The 15,976-nt window shown below is 42.8% G+C and overlaps 1 protein-coding gene across 1 annotated transcript in view; it reads left to right on the top strand.

The window, feature by feature from the left end:
* The window catches only part of LOC137332078 (vascular endothelial growth factor C-like), a 58,958-nt gene that overhangs the window by 26,232 nt on the left and 16,750 nt on the right, over positions 1-15,976 (top strand). Inside the window, exons 2-3 of the mRNA XM_067995800.1 lie at positions 13,324-13,534; positions 15,145-15,335. Coding sequence (XP_067851901.1) covers positions 13,324-13,534; positions 15,145-15,335 — 402 coding nt within the window. The remainder of the gene's footprint in view (positions 1-13,323; positions 13,535-15,144; positions 15,336-15,976) is intronic.

Genomic DNA, 15,976 nt, shown 5'->3' with positions numbered 1-15,976 from the left:
TTGTCAGTACAGATATTGAGTGTCAGTGCACTCTCTGTCCTTGATGAGTGATGATCACACAAGAGGATTAGTGATTATAATGTCACTGGTACAGATTTACTGACATAACGTGCAGCTGGTGACTGGGAAATTCGGATGTATTTTCTAATGTAGGTGCTGGTACTTGGTGTGTGGTTTTTAGAACTGATTTGTTCCCTTATATTTTAGAAGTCATGTTGCAATGCATGATCAGAAAAGTCTTTATGTCTGGATGTACAGTTACATTGCTGTAGCAGTTTAACCTCACTACAGAGTGAAAGGTGGCTTGGATTAGATTCAGCAAGTTGAATTCCAAGAGGCAGTCAGACTAGTAAGATTAAATGGGCTGTTTATCCATGCATTCCTCTCTCTGGATCCTTGTCCCTCTTATCCTTCCAACAATAAGTTGCTGTGAGTGTGTAGAACTGTGGTCCTTTCCTCTGTTTTAACACCACATGGTGTGTTTTGCTGGTTAATGTACGCACAGTTACGTTTCACTCTCAATGCCTCCAATTACATTTCACCACACTGAAGTATTGGTCTGCAATAGTAGCATAGTTTGAAGTTGCAGAAGTATGAGAAGAGGATTTTACTATTGGATTGCAGCCAAGTGTAGTGATATTCTTATTGGTCAGTATTAGACTAACGATAGCGACCCTTGATTAAAGGAGCAGTGCCAGAGCATGGGGGGAGAGTCTGTCTTTCGGTTGCCTCAGTTTGTGGAATATTACAATGAAAAGCACGGTTCAAATGTAGAGGTGTCAACAATATTCTGTTTTTTATATCTGAATAATGTCGACACCTCATCAGAAAGAGTGAGACAGATCATAAACCCACTTAAAAACACAGAGCTGTTTTAGGAGTGAGATACATCAAAATAGATTACAATTTTTGTCTCTCCAATTATTTTCCCTCCTGAAGGCAATGAAACCTTAATACAGTACAATTCAATGGGCATCAGTGGCCCACAGTGCCTCACCCCATGTGTCTGCCTTAAAAGTGATTGTCAGCAGACTATCCAACCATGGAGGTCATCACCTCTGACTCCAATCCAGTCCTCACCTGGTGTCCTCACATACACCCTGTATAGCGATCAGGTGAAGGAACCCTGGCTGATGTACCCCTCCCCTCCACAGTCCAGGGGCCTACTCATGTGTCACCATGTTGGCTATAGCTACAAGTTTGCTTGCGGCCTGAAAGTTTTCAGCCTGCGTTTTTATTTAAGTTCATGCAAAAAGTAACATTTTTAATAGCACAAGCAATATTTGACAGTGATATTACTAGTCATTGTATTTACAAGCCTGATGAAGTGATTTTGAAGGCACAACAGGTGCCTGGACACCCTCCACTGGTGATAAGTCTAGTCAATGATTTCAATTTTTACCTGGTAGTAACTACGACCAGCAGATGAAATTATTTTATTGATATGACCCTGGGGGGAAAATAGCATGAGAGCAGAACTATCCGATTCCTGGTTTTCCAGTTTTGAAATGTCAGTGGTAATAATGCCAGCTCTGTACCAATCGGCAGGGTACAACATGAACTGTGTTTCAAACACAGTTTGGGGGAGGGAGTTGTAACAAATCTTGTGGCAACCTGGCTCCCGTTGAGCTAGACTTTTACCCTCTACTTACCATAGGCACAACCTCATTTCTGGCTTGAACACTGCTGATTGATCCTTATAAGATTATGTTAGATTATAATATTCAAAGTGTCAGTGATAGCATATGCATTTCTGAATCAGAAGGTGGTGGGTTCAAGCCCCACTCCAGACTTGAACACATAATCTAGGCTGGCACTTCAATGCAGTACTGAGAGAATGCTGCACTGTCATATGAGATGTTAAACTGAGGCTCTATATCCATCTCAGGTGGATGTAAAAGATCCTATGGCATTATTCAGAGGACAGAAGGGGAGTACTTCTAGTTTCTTGGCCAATATTTATCCTTCAAAACACATCACCAAAAATTGATTATCTGGCCATTGATCTCATTGCTGTTTGTGGGATCTTGCTGTGTGCAAATTGGCTGTCACTTTCCTTACATTACAATAGTGATTATATTTCATTGGTTGTGAAGTGATTTAGGATGTCCTGAGAAGGCAAAAGGTGTTCTTTAAATGCAAGGTCCTCCTCCAGAATCTGGTAGCCATCAGCAAAGAGTGCAAAATGAACCAATGGACAGCCAGATAGGTCCATCACCATTGAGGCCCGTTACCACGAATGAAGGGAATGTCCAGGTTATTGCCGCTTTAGAATATGGTGCCACAGTGGCATAGCTTGTAGGAGCACTAACTTGTGGCACCGTGGAGGAGTGGGAGTTTGGGGGCTGGGTGTTGTGCCCACAACTCTCCACACTACTGATTTCCAGATTTCAGCTGTGTCGTTGTGAGGAAACACAGAGCAAGGGCCTGGAGACTCTCTGGGGAGAAGGAGGGAGTATCAGAAAGGGAGGCACCCAAGCTTCACATTACATACTTCCTTTATTTTCTTTTTCTCTTGAAAAATTGTAAAAAAAAAATCTAATGGAAATAAATCAGAAGCAGTCCACATAATGAATAATACAACACATAACATACAAAGTAGAATTGAAACAAGTGACGCACATTAGACATACGCATGTTACACTTGTATGTATGAATATATTTTAAAATCTGTTGTGTAATTCTCACCTCCATAGCTGTTTTAAATACTGATGACAACAGTGTACATTGTTGGACCTTGTAGAATTTATAACAAAACAAAGGAGCATCTCTACACAAGGTTGCAACATCGAATCATAGCACAGAAGGAGGCCATTCGGCCCATTGTGCCTTTTGGAAGAGCTATCCAATTGATCCCACTCCCCTGCTCTTTCCCCATTGCACATTCCAATTCCCTTGTGAAAGTTACTATTGATTCTGCTTCCACCACCCTTTCAGGCTGGGCATTCCAGATCATAACAACTCGCTGCATTAAAGAAAACTGTCTCCTCATCTCCCCTCTTGCTCTTTTGCCAATGATATCATGGACTTTACCAAAAATAGAATCAGAGCTGGCAGCCACACAGAGAATTCATTAAATACACAGACACACAGACTCACTTTAAAAAAAAAATGTTCCTCAGGCACAAAAACTCTACCTGGGCAGCCACTTATTTATAACAAGGTCCTGTTACACTATATAAAAACAGGCGATTCCCAATGCTATGAATTCCCAGTCTTGGCAATGTAAAAAGGGAGACCAGATGCCAGGCAGAGAGAGGTTAGGCACTTCCCCAAAGGGAGGGAGAGAAAAAGGGAAATAACAACCCCTGAAAGCACAAAAAAGTGGCAGTTACCATTCTGTCAAGACTAGAAAGGCCAGGATGCAGACAGTTTGCATGCTCTCCTGACCGAGGATAGAATATCTGATCAGCGAAGTTCACGTACAAATGTTTAACAGGCTTATACTGCACTTCTATGTGTGCTATTTTTATGCAGGCGTTAACGGGTTAACCCCATGTAATGTTGGTGCACACAGGAATCTAGCACAATATGTTAAATGTGCACAAATTGAATTTTGCTGATTAGAAATTCTTCCCTATTATGTGACATGAGCCAATGTAAAAAGCAAAAGAGAGATTATTTTTCATTAAAAAGATTAAACATATGCCAGACCTAAATAAAATGCTGAGCAATGCATTGAATTTTAATGCATCAAGCACTCCTCATTCACTTTCACTGCACAGAATTCAAATACACCAAACCTCATTCTTTCTCACAACGTGGAAAGCCTACTCCAAGAATTCTCCGTCCTACAGCAGAGCCTGGTCTCCAATCGTCTTGGATTTCCCTGCCATTGGGCCAAGACCTCGCTCCACTGGGACTGTGTGGTGGTTGGTGTGCAACGACCATCCCACGTTAAAAGAATCCACGCACAGGCATCTTTCACCCCAACCCCACCCTACCCATCCAAATGAATTTCGGGACCTGGAACATCAGGACCCTTATGGACAATCCCAATCAGCGGAAAGAGCATGCAGAATCCAGAGCGTCTCATCTACCCGCCTTATAAAGCACTTCCTGCCCCGCCTGTGGCAGAGTCTGCAGCTCCAGGATTGGACTATTCAACCACCGCAGAACCCACCCTCCTGGAGTGGAAGCAAGTCATCCTCGACCCTGAGGGAATGCCAAAGAAGAAGACTCCAAGAATAACACCTTTGTAAAGTTCCGATTTATTTTTGAAATATTCTCCAGCGTATTAGTCTTTTTTTGCACTCAATACGATCAATACATTGCCATGTTTCTCGAGGGGTAACTGCACATTTGATCCTTTATTATAACGTCTGAGCTTTCCTTTGGATTGGATTGCTGGCTGGCTGGATCAAATGGTCTGTGGTACTAAGAGGAATAAGTGGGCTGTTTGGCGTAGAAATTGGATTGCACGGTTCCAGTTTTAAAGGCGTGAAATTGTTTACCTTTGTTGTTGTTCAGCCACCTGAGTGTGGCTGACGCTTCATGCTGCTGTGAGAAGCTAATACATATGGTTTAAAGATAGACTCAGTGCTTCCCCTAAATCAGGTATATATGTGATACTCAAAAGTGTGTTTTTTAATTGTATGATTGAACACACTGGTATTGTGTGGGACAAAATAAATTGGCACTTGGAAAAGTATGGGCTAATAAATGAAAATCATCATGGATTTGTGAAAGGAAAATCATGTTTGACTAACTTGATTGAGTTCTTTGATGACTGAAGGTTGTTGAGGGTAGTGTGGTTGATGTTGTGCATATGGACTTTGAAAAGGTATTTGATAAAGTACCACATAATAGATGTTAGCAAAATTAAAGCCCATGGGATTAAAGGGACAATGGCAGTGTGGGTACAAAATTGGCTAGGGGACAGAAAGCAAAGAGTAGTGATGAACGGTTGTTTTTCAGACTGGAGGGAAGTGTACAGTAGTGTTCCCCAAGGGGTCAGTATTAGGACCACTGCTGTCTTTAATGTATATTAATGACCTGGACTTGGGTATAGAGGGTATAATTTCAAAGTTTGCAGATGACATGAAACTCAGAAATTTAATAAAAAATGTGGAGGATAGAAACAGACTTCGGGAGGATATAGGGATACTAGTGAAATGGGCAGACATATGGCAGATGAATTTTAATGCAGAGAAGTATGAAGTGATGCATTTTGGTAGGAAGAATGAGGAGAGGCAATATAAACTAAATGGTACAATTTTAAAGGGGGTGCATGGGAGTCCTGGGGATGCACATACACAAATCTTTGAAGGTGGCAGGACAAGTTGAGAAGGCTGTTTAAAAAATCATGTGGGATCCTGGGCTTTATTAATAGAGGCACAGAGGACAAAAGCAAGGAAGTTATGCTAAACCTTTATAAAACATTGGTTAGGCCTCAGCTGGAGTATTGTGTTCAATTCTGGGCACCACACTTTAGGAAGGATGTCAAGGCCTTAGAGAGAGTGCAGAGGAAATTTACTACAATGGTACCAGGGAAGAGGGACTTCAGTTATGTGGAGAGATTGGAAAAGCTGGGGTTGTTCTCCTTAGAACAGAGAAGGTTAAGAGGAGATTTGATAGAGGTGTTCAAGATCATGAACTGTTTTGATAGAGTAAATAAGGAGAAACTGTTTCCAGTGGCAGAAGGGCCAGTAACCAGAGGACACAGATTTAAGGTGATTGGCAAAAGAGCTAGAGGCGACATGAAGAAACATTTTTGACTTGTAATGATCTGGAATGCACTGCCTGAAAGGGTGGTGGAAGCAGATTCAATAGTAACTTTCAAAAGGGAATTAGATAAAGGCTTGTAGGGAATAAAAGTACAGGGCTATGGGGAAAGAGCAGGGGAATGGGACTAATTGGATAACTCTTTCAAAGAGCTGGTACAGGCACAATGGGCCGAATGGCCTCCTCCTGTGCTACTATGATACTGCTTCCATTGCCTATCCTGCTTTTTATGGAGAAGTGCTTTAAAACGTCAATTTGGTAATCAATCATTCTCAGATTTTTATATCCTGTGGTTGGGGCAGCTACAACTATTTGCTTCAGGTTTGAGGTGTTTCCTGTGCTATAAATCAATTTAAACACTCCAGGGCGACTGTTTTACGTTGATTTTACATGTTTCGAAAAACTGAGAATGGCCTGAAGCACATGCAGACATTTTAACATGATGCAACACTGCATCTTCAATGCAGAAAATTGAAACTCTGGTCTACTTGCCTCAGCTCAAAAGTCAACAGTCTGCTTTGGAGATCCACCAACCCTCCAGCCCTACTCTGTGGAGCTGTTGTGGGACAGTCAGTGACTCTGTGGAGCTGTTGTGGGACAGTCAGTGACTCTGTGGAGCTGTTGTAGGACAGTCAGTGACTCTGTGGAGCTGTTGTGGGACAGTCAGTGACTCTGTGGAGCTGTTGTAGGACAGTCAGTGACTCTGTGGAGCTGTTGTGGGACAGTCAGTGACTCTGTGGAGCTGTTGTAGGACAGTCAGTGACTCTGGAGCTGTTGTGGGACAGTCAGTGACTCTGTGGAGCTGTTGTGGGACAGTCAGTGACTCTGTGGAGCTGTTGTAGGACAGTCAGTGACTCTGTGGAGCTGTTGTGGGACAGTCAGTGACTCTGTGGAGCTGTTGTGGGACAGTCAGTGACTCTGTGGAGCTGTTGTAGGACAGTCAGTGACTCTGGAGCTGTTGTGGGACAGTCAGTGACTCTGTGGAGCTGTTGTGGGACAGTCAGTGACTCTGTGGAGCTGTTGTGGGACAGTCAGTGACTCTGTGGAGCTGTTGTAGGACAGTCAGTGACTCTGTGGAGCTGTTGTGGGACAGTCAGTGACTCTGTGGAGCTGTTGTAGGACAGTCAGTGACTCTGTGGAGCTGTTGTGGGACAGTCAGTGACTCTGTGGAGCTGTTGTGGGACAGTCAGTGACTCTGGAGCTGTTGTGGGACAGTCAGTGACTCTGTGGAGCTGTTGTAGGACAGTCAGTGACTCTGTGGAGCTGTTGTAGGACAGTCAGTGACTCTGTGGAGCTGTTGTAGGACAGTCAGTGACTCTGTGGAGCTGTTGTAGGACAGTCAGTGACTCTGTGGAGCTGTTGTAGGACAGTCAGTGACTCTGTGGAGCTGTTGTAGGACAGTCAGTGACTCTGGAGCTGTTGTAGGACAGTCAGTGACTCTGTGGAGCTGTTGTAGGACAGTCAGTGACTCTGGAGCTGTTGTGGGACAGTCAGTGACTCTGGAGCTGTTGTGGGACAGTCAGTGACTCTGTGGAGCTGTTGTGGGACAGTCAGTGACTCTGGAGCTGTTGTGGGACAGTCAGTGACTCTGTGGAGCTGTTGTGGGACAGTCAGTGACTCTGGAGCTGTTGTGGGACAGTCAGTGACTCTGTGGAGCTGTTGTGGGACAGTCAGTAACTCTGGAGCTGTTGTGGGACAGTCAGTGACTCTGGAGCTGTTGTGGGACAGCCTGTCACACTGAGACTCAGGGTGATAACAAGAGTTCCTTCCTTTGCATTCTCCTCTTTGTCTTTTTCTGTGTTCAGCAAGACTAAAAATGTCGGTGCTCGAAAATATTTTTTCTTCAATATGTTTTTGTATCTAACACTCCCAGGTCGGATACACCATGGATTAAGTGCAGAGTAAAGCTCCCTTTAGTCTGTCCAAAAATATACCTTGATCCCAGCAATCCCTATTGCATCACTGATAGTTGTGCTGCACATGTGGATGGTCAGTGTGGGCATGAGTTTTGTTTCTGCATTATTAACAAAATGAGCTGCATGATGAATCAAAAGTCTGCATCTAGTTAGTGTTGCTGGGTCTGTCGGCAATTAGTACTGGAAGTGGTGCTGTTCAGCAGTGATTTGTTCCAATAATGACACAGACAGGCCTCCTGCTTTGAATTAAACTGAGGACTAAGTGACGCGTGCACATTCTCTTGCATTCTTTATACGGTTCCTGCACAAAGAGAGACCAGATGTTGGTCGCTATGATATGTTTCCAAAGGTAATTTTTACTGCAAGAAAACCCATTCTCATTAGTCACTGAAAGTCCGCTCACAATCTGTGTAATAAATTGTGGAACACACTTTATTTGGTTTCGGCCGCGGTTACTTGCAATTTTTTTTGTTGGAATCAGTTGGAGATTCAGCAAGATAACTTGCTGCAGTCTGGTGCACTGTGCCATTGAATGGTAAGTCACATGTACTAAATCCATGATTTTGTCATAAGCTAAGCTTCTGATGTGGGCTCTGGTCTTGCAAGACTTTGCTGAACTGAAGTCAAGTTGCTCAAGACAACCCGGACACTTTGCCCCACCATTGAGAGGTCAGGTAAAGCTGCATTGTCAGGAGCCCATTAGACCAGGTCTGCTGCTCATCATGACACTGAGCAGATGTATAGGGTATTCCTTATTTCCTGTGATTTTCAGAACTGGACAAATAGTCAAACAAAGAAAGTCATCCTCACTCACGTAGTTTCGCTAATCAAAAGTAATTATTTAATATAATTCATATGAGCATTCATGAAACAAAATCAAACCATATGTTGGACTTTCCTCTAATAAAATCCCGTTATACACTTAATAATTCACAATGTTATTATGTAATGACTTAACAATTCATACACACATCAGGCAAATCATTAATACATATACAACCTTTAAACCAAGGATTTTGCTCACGGGCCTGAAAGTGATCAGCTCTTCAGTCCATGAGGTCCTCTTCTTGCGTGATGTTTACCTACAGTGTGCGTTCCTTATGACTGCCGTGTGATGAAGAGACTGTTCTTTCTCAAAGTCTTTTTATATATTTGTTGCGGGAAAATCACCACTCGGAGTCAGACTTAAAGATTCAACATGCAGTTTATTGGACAAAGTACTTTGGGAGAAGAACTGGACGCTCTGCAGCGTTCGCAACTACCTCCTCAACTTCAAAATGGTTGTCATGCTTTTTTATACCTTTGAAATACAGATTTTCAGTAGCTATTACATCATTAGTCTTTATTAGTGTATGCATTAGCCAATTAAGCCCGCACAGCAACCGCGGACCTCCAATCATATTAAAACAACTGTTATCACCTTAAGACAGTATGGGCTTTGTCTATTCAGCCTGGTTCTGTAGTTTTTATCAGCTCGTTGTGAAATGTCTTTTGTATTCCCAGACTGTAAGTCAGTTTTGGAATATACAAACTCAGCACTTTAACTGTCTTTCCCACAGTCACAGAATCCATTTTGTTTAGTAGAGTCCATTTTGTTAGTAGTCAAGTGTTATGTTTAAGCTTTTAATTATGGTTAGTCTGATCTACACAAAGCGCATTTCAGTGTGGTCTTGGGGCAATGACCGCAGCCATGCACACAATAGTCACTTCATCTTTGCCTTTAACCCAACAGCCCAAATTTTACCCTAACATTGTTTTTACCAATAGGATGTAGGATTGGGGTGTGCCATTCGTTTTGTCCAATCGCTCCCTGTTGCTATGCCTCAATCATTAACATACACCAATGATTGACAGTTTAGGCTTTGATCATGGAGACCCTTTGATGTAGAAAAGACTGTGTGCTCAAACCATGGAATGTAAAAGGCCTCTTTACTATCTTTGTTTATGGCCTATCATGTAGAGAGAGCCCCTTTCATTTCTATGCCCATACATTCTTAATGGCCCTGACATATCCAATTTTGATTGCTTCAGTGGTTTCAAATCCATTCCTTATACCATTTGACCATATGCTGGATGCAACATTATTTGATGTTTTATAAATCCCGGTTCTATCAGATAGGAAAGAGAGGCCCATGCTTTTTCACACCTATCATTGCTTTCCCGATCCGAAGCCTTTGACGTATGCCCTTGTTGCCTTCTCTTACATTACCCCCTGCTGTGTGAAAAGTTTGTGTTTCCAAAAGCCTATGTGTTTTGAAATCCTGACAACACTTTAAGCTCAATATTATCTATCTATCTTATTTATTTAATAATCTAGATATCCATCCGCAGTACAATGTCTTCGATCCCGAAACTCATACTGCTGTCCAATGTCATCAGTGTCATTGAGGGAAAACAAGATTTGCGAAAACACAGTTTACTACATTACTGTATTTGTAGGTTTTCAAATGTCTTTGTTTAAAAGGGGGACAGTTAAACCTTTCCATCAAATGTCTTTTGTTAAAGGGATTTTGAACCCCACAGATGCTGAATGGGAGGGGGGTGAAGGAGAAGGGAAAACACATTCTGACAATCTCTAGTATGCTATCTTCTTGTCCAAAACAGAAAATAGAAACTGCGAATGAAGAAGACATATGTTGAACAGTCACTGTGAAGAACATGGCTGAGTTTCAACCCATGGGACAGTCCATTCACAGCAGGGGGAAGCAACATAAATTTAACAAGAAAAAACTGAAAGGGAAAACTTATGAATTTGAACTCTCGAACACTGTAATTTCACTAAGGAGCCATTACTTACCAAACTAAATGTATTTGCTGATTGAGTTTACGTCAAGATTGATGTTATGTAATTAAATAGAAGGTACTGTACCAACGTTGGCTCTAAAATGGAGTCTGCAGGGAGTTTTGGAGTTAAACCCATTTACAGTTTGGCACTGATATGTTTTTCCTGGGGCAGGTCTGGTGGTCAGAGCCAAGAAACTGACTGATATTTTGCCACTGTGAACTCTTTGTTATTCACATTGTCGGTCACCATGCTCCCTGTCTAAGTTTGAGGGACAGTCAGCGAAAAAGGAAAGGTGTCACAGCAACCAACAAGCACAGAAAATAAAAGAAAAAAATTGGATCTAATGATTATGTTGACAGGGCTAGTTCAGCATTTCTCCTGCAGCCAACTAAATATTTCAGTTGAAGCCAAAATTGCGTCTACCGCAGTTTTCCGATCTTAACAAGGCCAGGTTTACTTAAGCAACAAATATGGGCTTGGTAGAGAAAGAAAGAAGTTGCATTTATATCGCACCCTTCACAACCTCAGGACATCTCAAAATGCTTCACATCTAATGAAGTAGTTTTGAAGTGCAGTCAATATTGTAATGTAGAATATGCGACAGCTAATTTGTGCACAGCAAGGACCCACAAACATAAAATGACCAGATCATCTGTTTTATTAGTGATGTTGGTTGAGGGTTTAGGTTGTTTTATTTGAAAGACAGCATCTCCAACAGTGCAGCACTCTCTCAGTACTGCATTGATGTGTCAGCCTAGATTTTGTGCTCAAGTCTCTGGAGTGGGACTTGAACCCACAACTTTGTGACTCAGATGAGCGTGCTACCACTGAGCCACAGCTGAGATCCAAAATCTACTACAGAGTGATCCTGTAATGACAGTACCCGCTTTTTTTTGCCAGTTACAATTTCCAAAAGCAACCCAAACACAATAAAACCCAAACACAATAAAACCATCATGGAGTCAATTAGTCAAACAGTAATAGGGTTGCACATCATGGGGTCAGTCAGTCACACATTACAGGGTCGCACCATCGTGGGGTTAGTCAATCACACATTACAGGGTCGCACCATCGTGGGGTTAGTCAATCACACATTAATTGGTTGCACCATCGAAAACAGTATGATCTCAATACATTTTTAGAAAGTACCATTTTTTAAATGTGTTTCCTGCCCTCCCCCTCCCCCTCCCCCTCCCCCTCCCCTCCGTATCCCCTTCCCTGTTCATTACAGGTTCTTTGCCATCATTGACTGGCAGAATGATCTGTTTCTCGGACTCTCTGTCATTGCTGCTCTTAATTGGCTGCCAGGAGGTGCACACAGTTATGCCTTATGTCGATTGACTGACCCCTAATGGATTCAACCATGAGTGGGTTGGTAGTGGGTAAACCACCTAACATTGTGTTTGGTTAGGTTACAAATTGGTATTTTACATATATATATGCAATTTATAAATATCCAGGAGCATAGTATAGTCACTGCAGTAAAATACTAAATTATTTGGAAACCTGCTGTTACGTATTCCCAAGTCTAGGACTGATTATAGAATGTAGAGCAAAATATTTATACTGGCTAGGCATTAATGGTGAGATGGAGAATTAACGTCACCTTTTACAGTGGGTGTTTAGACAGCACCACAATACTTTGGTGGATTACAGTAAAATCGGTCATGTCTTGTTATAACACACAATAGCCATTACCTAAAAGGCTACCATAGAAACTAATTGGAAAACATTCTAAAATGCAAGAGAACAAAATTCCCATTATATTTCAGTCCCATGTCTCTGCGACCTCGTTATGTGGAGCCCTCTGACTTTAATACTGACTTTAAATAACTTCAGATCTTAACCACAGCCACCATATTCCCTTTGGCAGGAGGTGCAATATGGGGTGGGTGTTCCAGGAATGAGGGGAAAGAACAGGTTGGTGCTGGGGTTGGGCATCTCCAGTGAGACATGGTACTGGTGAGATAATCTGTACCTTGGCCTGCTTCTTGTCTTCTATGGCTCCTGGACCACTGGAGCCCACTCCGCTTGGCCAGTTTTTCATGCTTCCCTTTCTCCCTGCATATCCCCTACTTAACTGTTCCCCCCCCCCCGCCCCCCCCCCCCCACTGTTAGCTATTCACAGACTGTCTATGTTTCGTAGGTGTCTTATTATTTTTTTATTTCTCTCATTATGCCTCCTATTGTCTCATGCTAATATCCTTCTGATGTTTAACCATCTCTTGCTCTCCGCTTAATCACTTTATAGGTTATTCTATTTCTTTTCTTTTGTGTGTGGTTGTTTCCCCCCCCCCCCCCCCCACTTTCTGCCCTTTGTTCCGTTCCTTTTTTAAATGCTGTTCCTCAGTAATATCTTCTAGTAATGAGGAAGGGTCCATACCCGAAACTTCTTGTCTCTTTCCATCAATGCTGCCTGACTCTGGTCAGTGTTTCCAACGTTTTTTGTATTTGTTTCACCTTTCCAGCGTTTGCAGTATTTTGCTTTTTGTAGAGCTCAATGCGCCATGTCCTACTCTAACTCACTCTTTCCTGGAACCTCAAAACTGCAGAACTCTGCCCTCAGCAACCTTCTGCAATCAACATGCTTTTACACAAGCTTGGTCTCACCTAACAAATGTTTCTAGATTTACCTCATCATTGCCCAACTCCTCCCAACTTTGGCGTCCTGCATTATGGGCCTTCATCGAGTTGCCCAAAGTAAAATGCTTCTTGTGTATCCTGGGTTATGAATTTGTTTGGCTTATCATCAATGGGAGAATGAAAAGCACCAGCTGAGCTGGAATGGATAAGCTGCCAACTTCAGTTTTATCCCAGAGTTCTCAGCCGGTCCATGATTGCGGCAGGATGCTCAGCATTATTTGCTGCGTTAGATTCATTGTATGCTCTTTGTTCCAGAGCCAGGCCAGCAGCGAATTGGAGGACCAGCTGAGGTCTGCGTCAAGCATCACAGAATTGATGGATATCTTCTACCCAGAGTACAGGAAGATCCACGAGTGTCTGCAGAAGAAAGCCCACATTGTGGAGCATAGGCTGTCAGAGACTGAAGAAGAGGAGTGGAAGGAGGCAGCAGCGTATACAATATTATGGAAAGAGGAAGATTTAAAAAGTGAGGAACACTAATGCTTCATTTGTTAAGTTAAGAAGTCAACAAGAAGCCTGAGCAAACTTTTCACAAACTAAAAGAAAGTTTATATAGCACTATTCACGACCTCAGGATGCCCCAAAGCGCTTTACAGCCAATGAAGTACTTTTGAAGTGCAGTCACTATTGTAATGTAGGAAACGTGACAGCCAATTTGTGCACAGCAAGGTCCCACAAACAGCAATGCGATAATGACCAGATAATTTGTTTTTAGATGTTGGTTGAGGGATTGATATTGGCCAGGACACCGGGGAGAACTGCCCTGCTCTTCTTCGAAATAGTGCCGTGGGATCTTTTACGTCCACCTGAGAGGGCAGACGGGTTCTCGTTTTAACGTCTCATCTGAAAGATGGCACCTCCGACAGTGGTGTTTCATCAAAAAACAAGTACTTTTTTTTGTCAGGAAGCAGAAAAGACAGGCCATGCTGCACTGTGTTGGAGCTTCTGTCGACTGTGGAAATGAATGCTATTACACAGGCTCATGTCCTTCCCTCCCCCCTCACCTCCCCACACAGAAGATTCGCATTATAGGCTATGCTGGCAAAGGAAGAAGCTGTAAAAACACACAGTGCATTCTCTGCAAACATCAGCTAAGTCACGGTATGATTTTCTAGGACAGTTTTCCTCAGTGGATAAAGATGAGGCCCTGCTAACACCTGCGACCAGAGTACCTGCCCATCCTTTCAGACGGGGAATGGTGCCAGGTGTCAGGACTGACGTAAAAAATAGAAATACCTTTAAATAATGGGAAGGTGGAATTTTTTTTAAAGAATTGACTGGTGGTATTGAATATGTTAAATTATAGAGCAGATAATTGCACACTGGAATTGTTTCAACAGCAACAACTTGCATTTATATAGCAGCTTCAATGTAGAAAAATGCTCCAAGGTGCTTTGCAGAGGCCTAATTAGACAAACTATGTCATTAAAGTGTATGTCAAACTTAGAATCATAGAAGTTTACAACATGGAAACAGGCCCTTCGGCCCAACATGTCCATGTCGCCCAGTTTATACCACTAAGCTAGTCCCAATTGCCTGCACTTGGCCCATATCCCTCTATACCCTTCTTACCCATGTAACTGTCCAAATGCTTTTTAAAAGACAAAATTGTACCCGCCTCTACGACTGCCTCTGGCAGCTCGTTCCAGACACTCACCACCCTTTGAGTGAAAAAATTGCCCCTCTGGACCCTTTTGTATCTCTCCCCTCTCACCTTAAATCTATGCCCCCTCGTTATAGACTCCCCCGATTTTCATTTCCATTGAGTTCATTGGGGCGAGACGTATAACGGGCGGCTGAATTGACACCGACCGTTTTACATTATCGCCCAAAGTCAAATTGACCTTGCTGTGAGACTAAGATACAAGAGCAGGAATTTTTAAAGATATTATAAAATTCTATTGAAGTATAACTTGGCAGGCCATTTTGTTTTTAAATAGCCAGTTCCCTTCCCCATTAATCTCCAAGTGCGCAATAGATCTAACTCAGTACTCACTATCTGCTGTTGTAAGTATCCTTTATTTAAATGCATGTTTCATAATAAGCAACTAATAACTAAACCAAATCGTTTGACAGATATTGAACTTGAATGGGAAAAGACTCAGTGTAAGCCTAGAGAAGTGTGCTTGGATGTGGGGAAAGAGCTTGGGACTGCAACAAACAAGTTCTACAAACCTCCCTGTGTGTCTGTCCACAGATGTGGAGGCTGCTGCAATAGCGAGGGACTACAGTGTGTAAACGTCAGCACTTCGTATGTCAGTAAGACGGTAAGTACCTCTTCCTGTCATTAGACTTTTAATCTTGTTTAGCTCAGCGTGCCTGTCTGAAATATTTGTTCATTGTCGCCGTGCAAGGGGCTTTGTGCCAAATCAGCAGTGCACGGCCCCCTCAGTCGCGCACATGCTGTGTTTCCGTTCTCAGTCAAGCAACATGTGAGGAGGCACCAAGCGCAACCTCGCAAGGAGGGAGTGGCACCCCTCTAGTGTTCCGGTTTCACGAGCCATCATTAGAGGCCTGAGAGCAAGTTGCTGGTCCACTTTTTTCACTGTGGATGTTGCATGGTATGAGGGGTCAAGGAGGAATGGAGAAGCAAAATCTCTTAAAAAGAGGGGGGAGTTCTACTTTTTTTTTCCCCACCCCCGCCCCCCGCCAAAAGAAAATTGCTGAAATGTGAAAACAAAACATAAAACGGGTAATATTGACTTTGGGCGACAGTGTTAAAATGGTCGCTGTCGATTCAGCCGCCCATCATACATCTCCCCCGATATTCATTTCCATTGAGTTCATTGGGGCGAGACGTATAACGGGCGGCTGAATCGACATCGACCGTTTTATATTATCGCCCAAAGTCAAATTGACCTCCCAAAACTTCAAAGAAATGATACAGACCAATAATGTAAGAGCTGTG

The sequence above is a fragment of the Heptranchias perlo genome, chromosome 14, assembly GCF_035084215.1.
Source record: "Heptranchias perlo isolate sHepPer1 chromosome 14, sHepPer1.hap1, whole genome shotgun sequence".
Lineage (NCBI taxonomy): Eukaryota > Metazoa > Chordata > Chondrichthyes > Hexanchiformes > Hexanchidae > Heptranchias > Heptranchias perlo.
The sequence above is the reverse complement of the archived record's forward strand: the minus strand, read 5'-3'. Positions and strand labels throughout refer to the sequence as shown.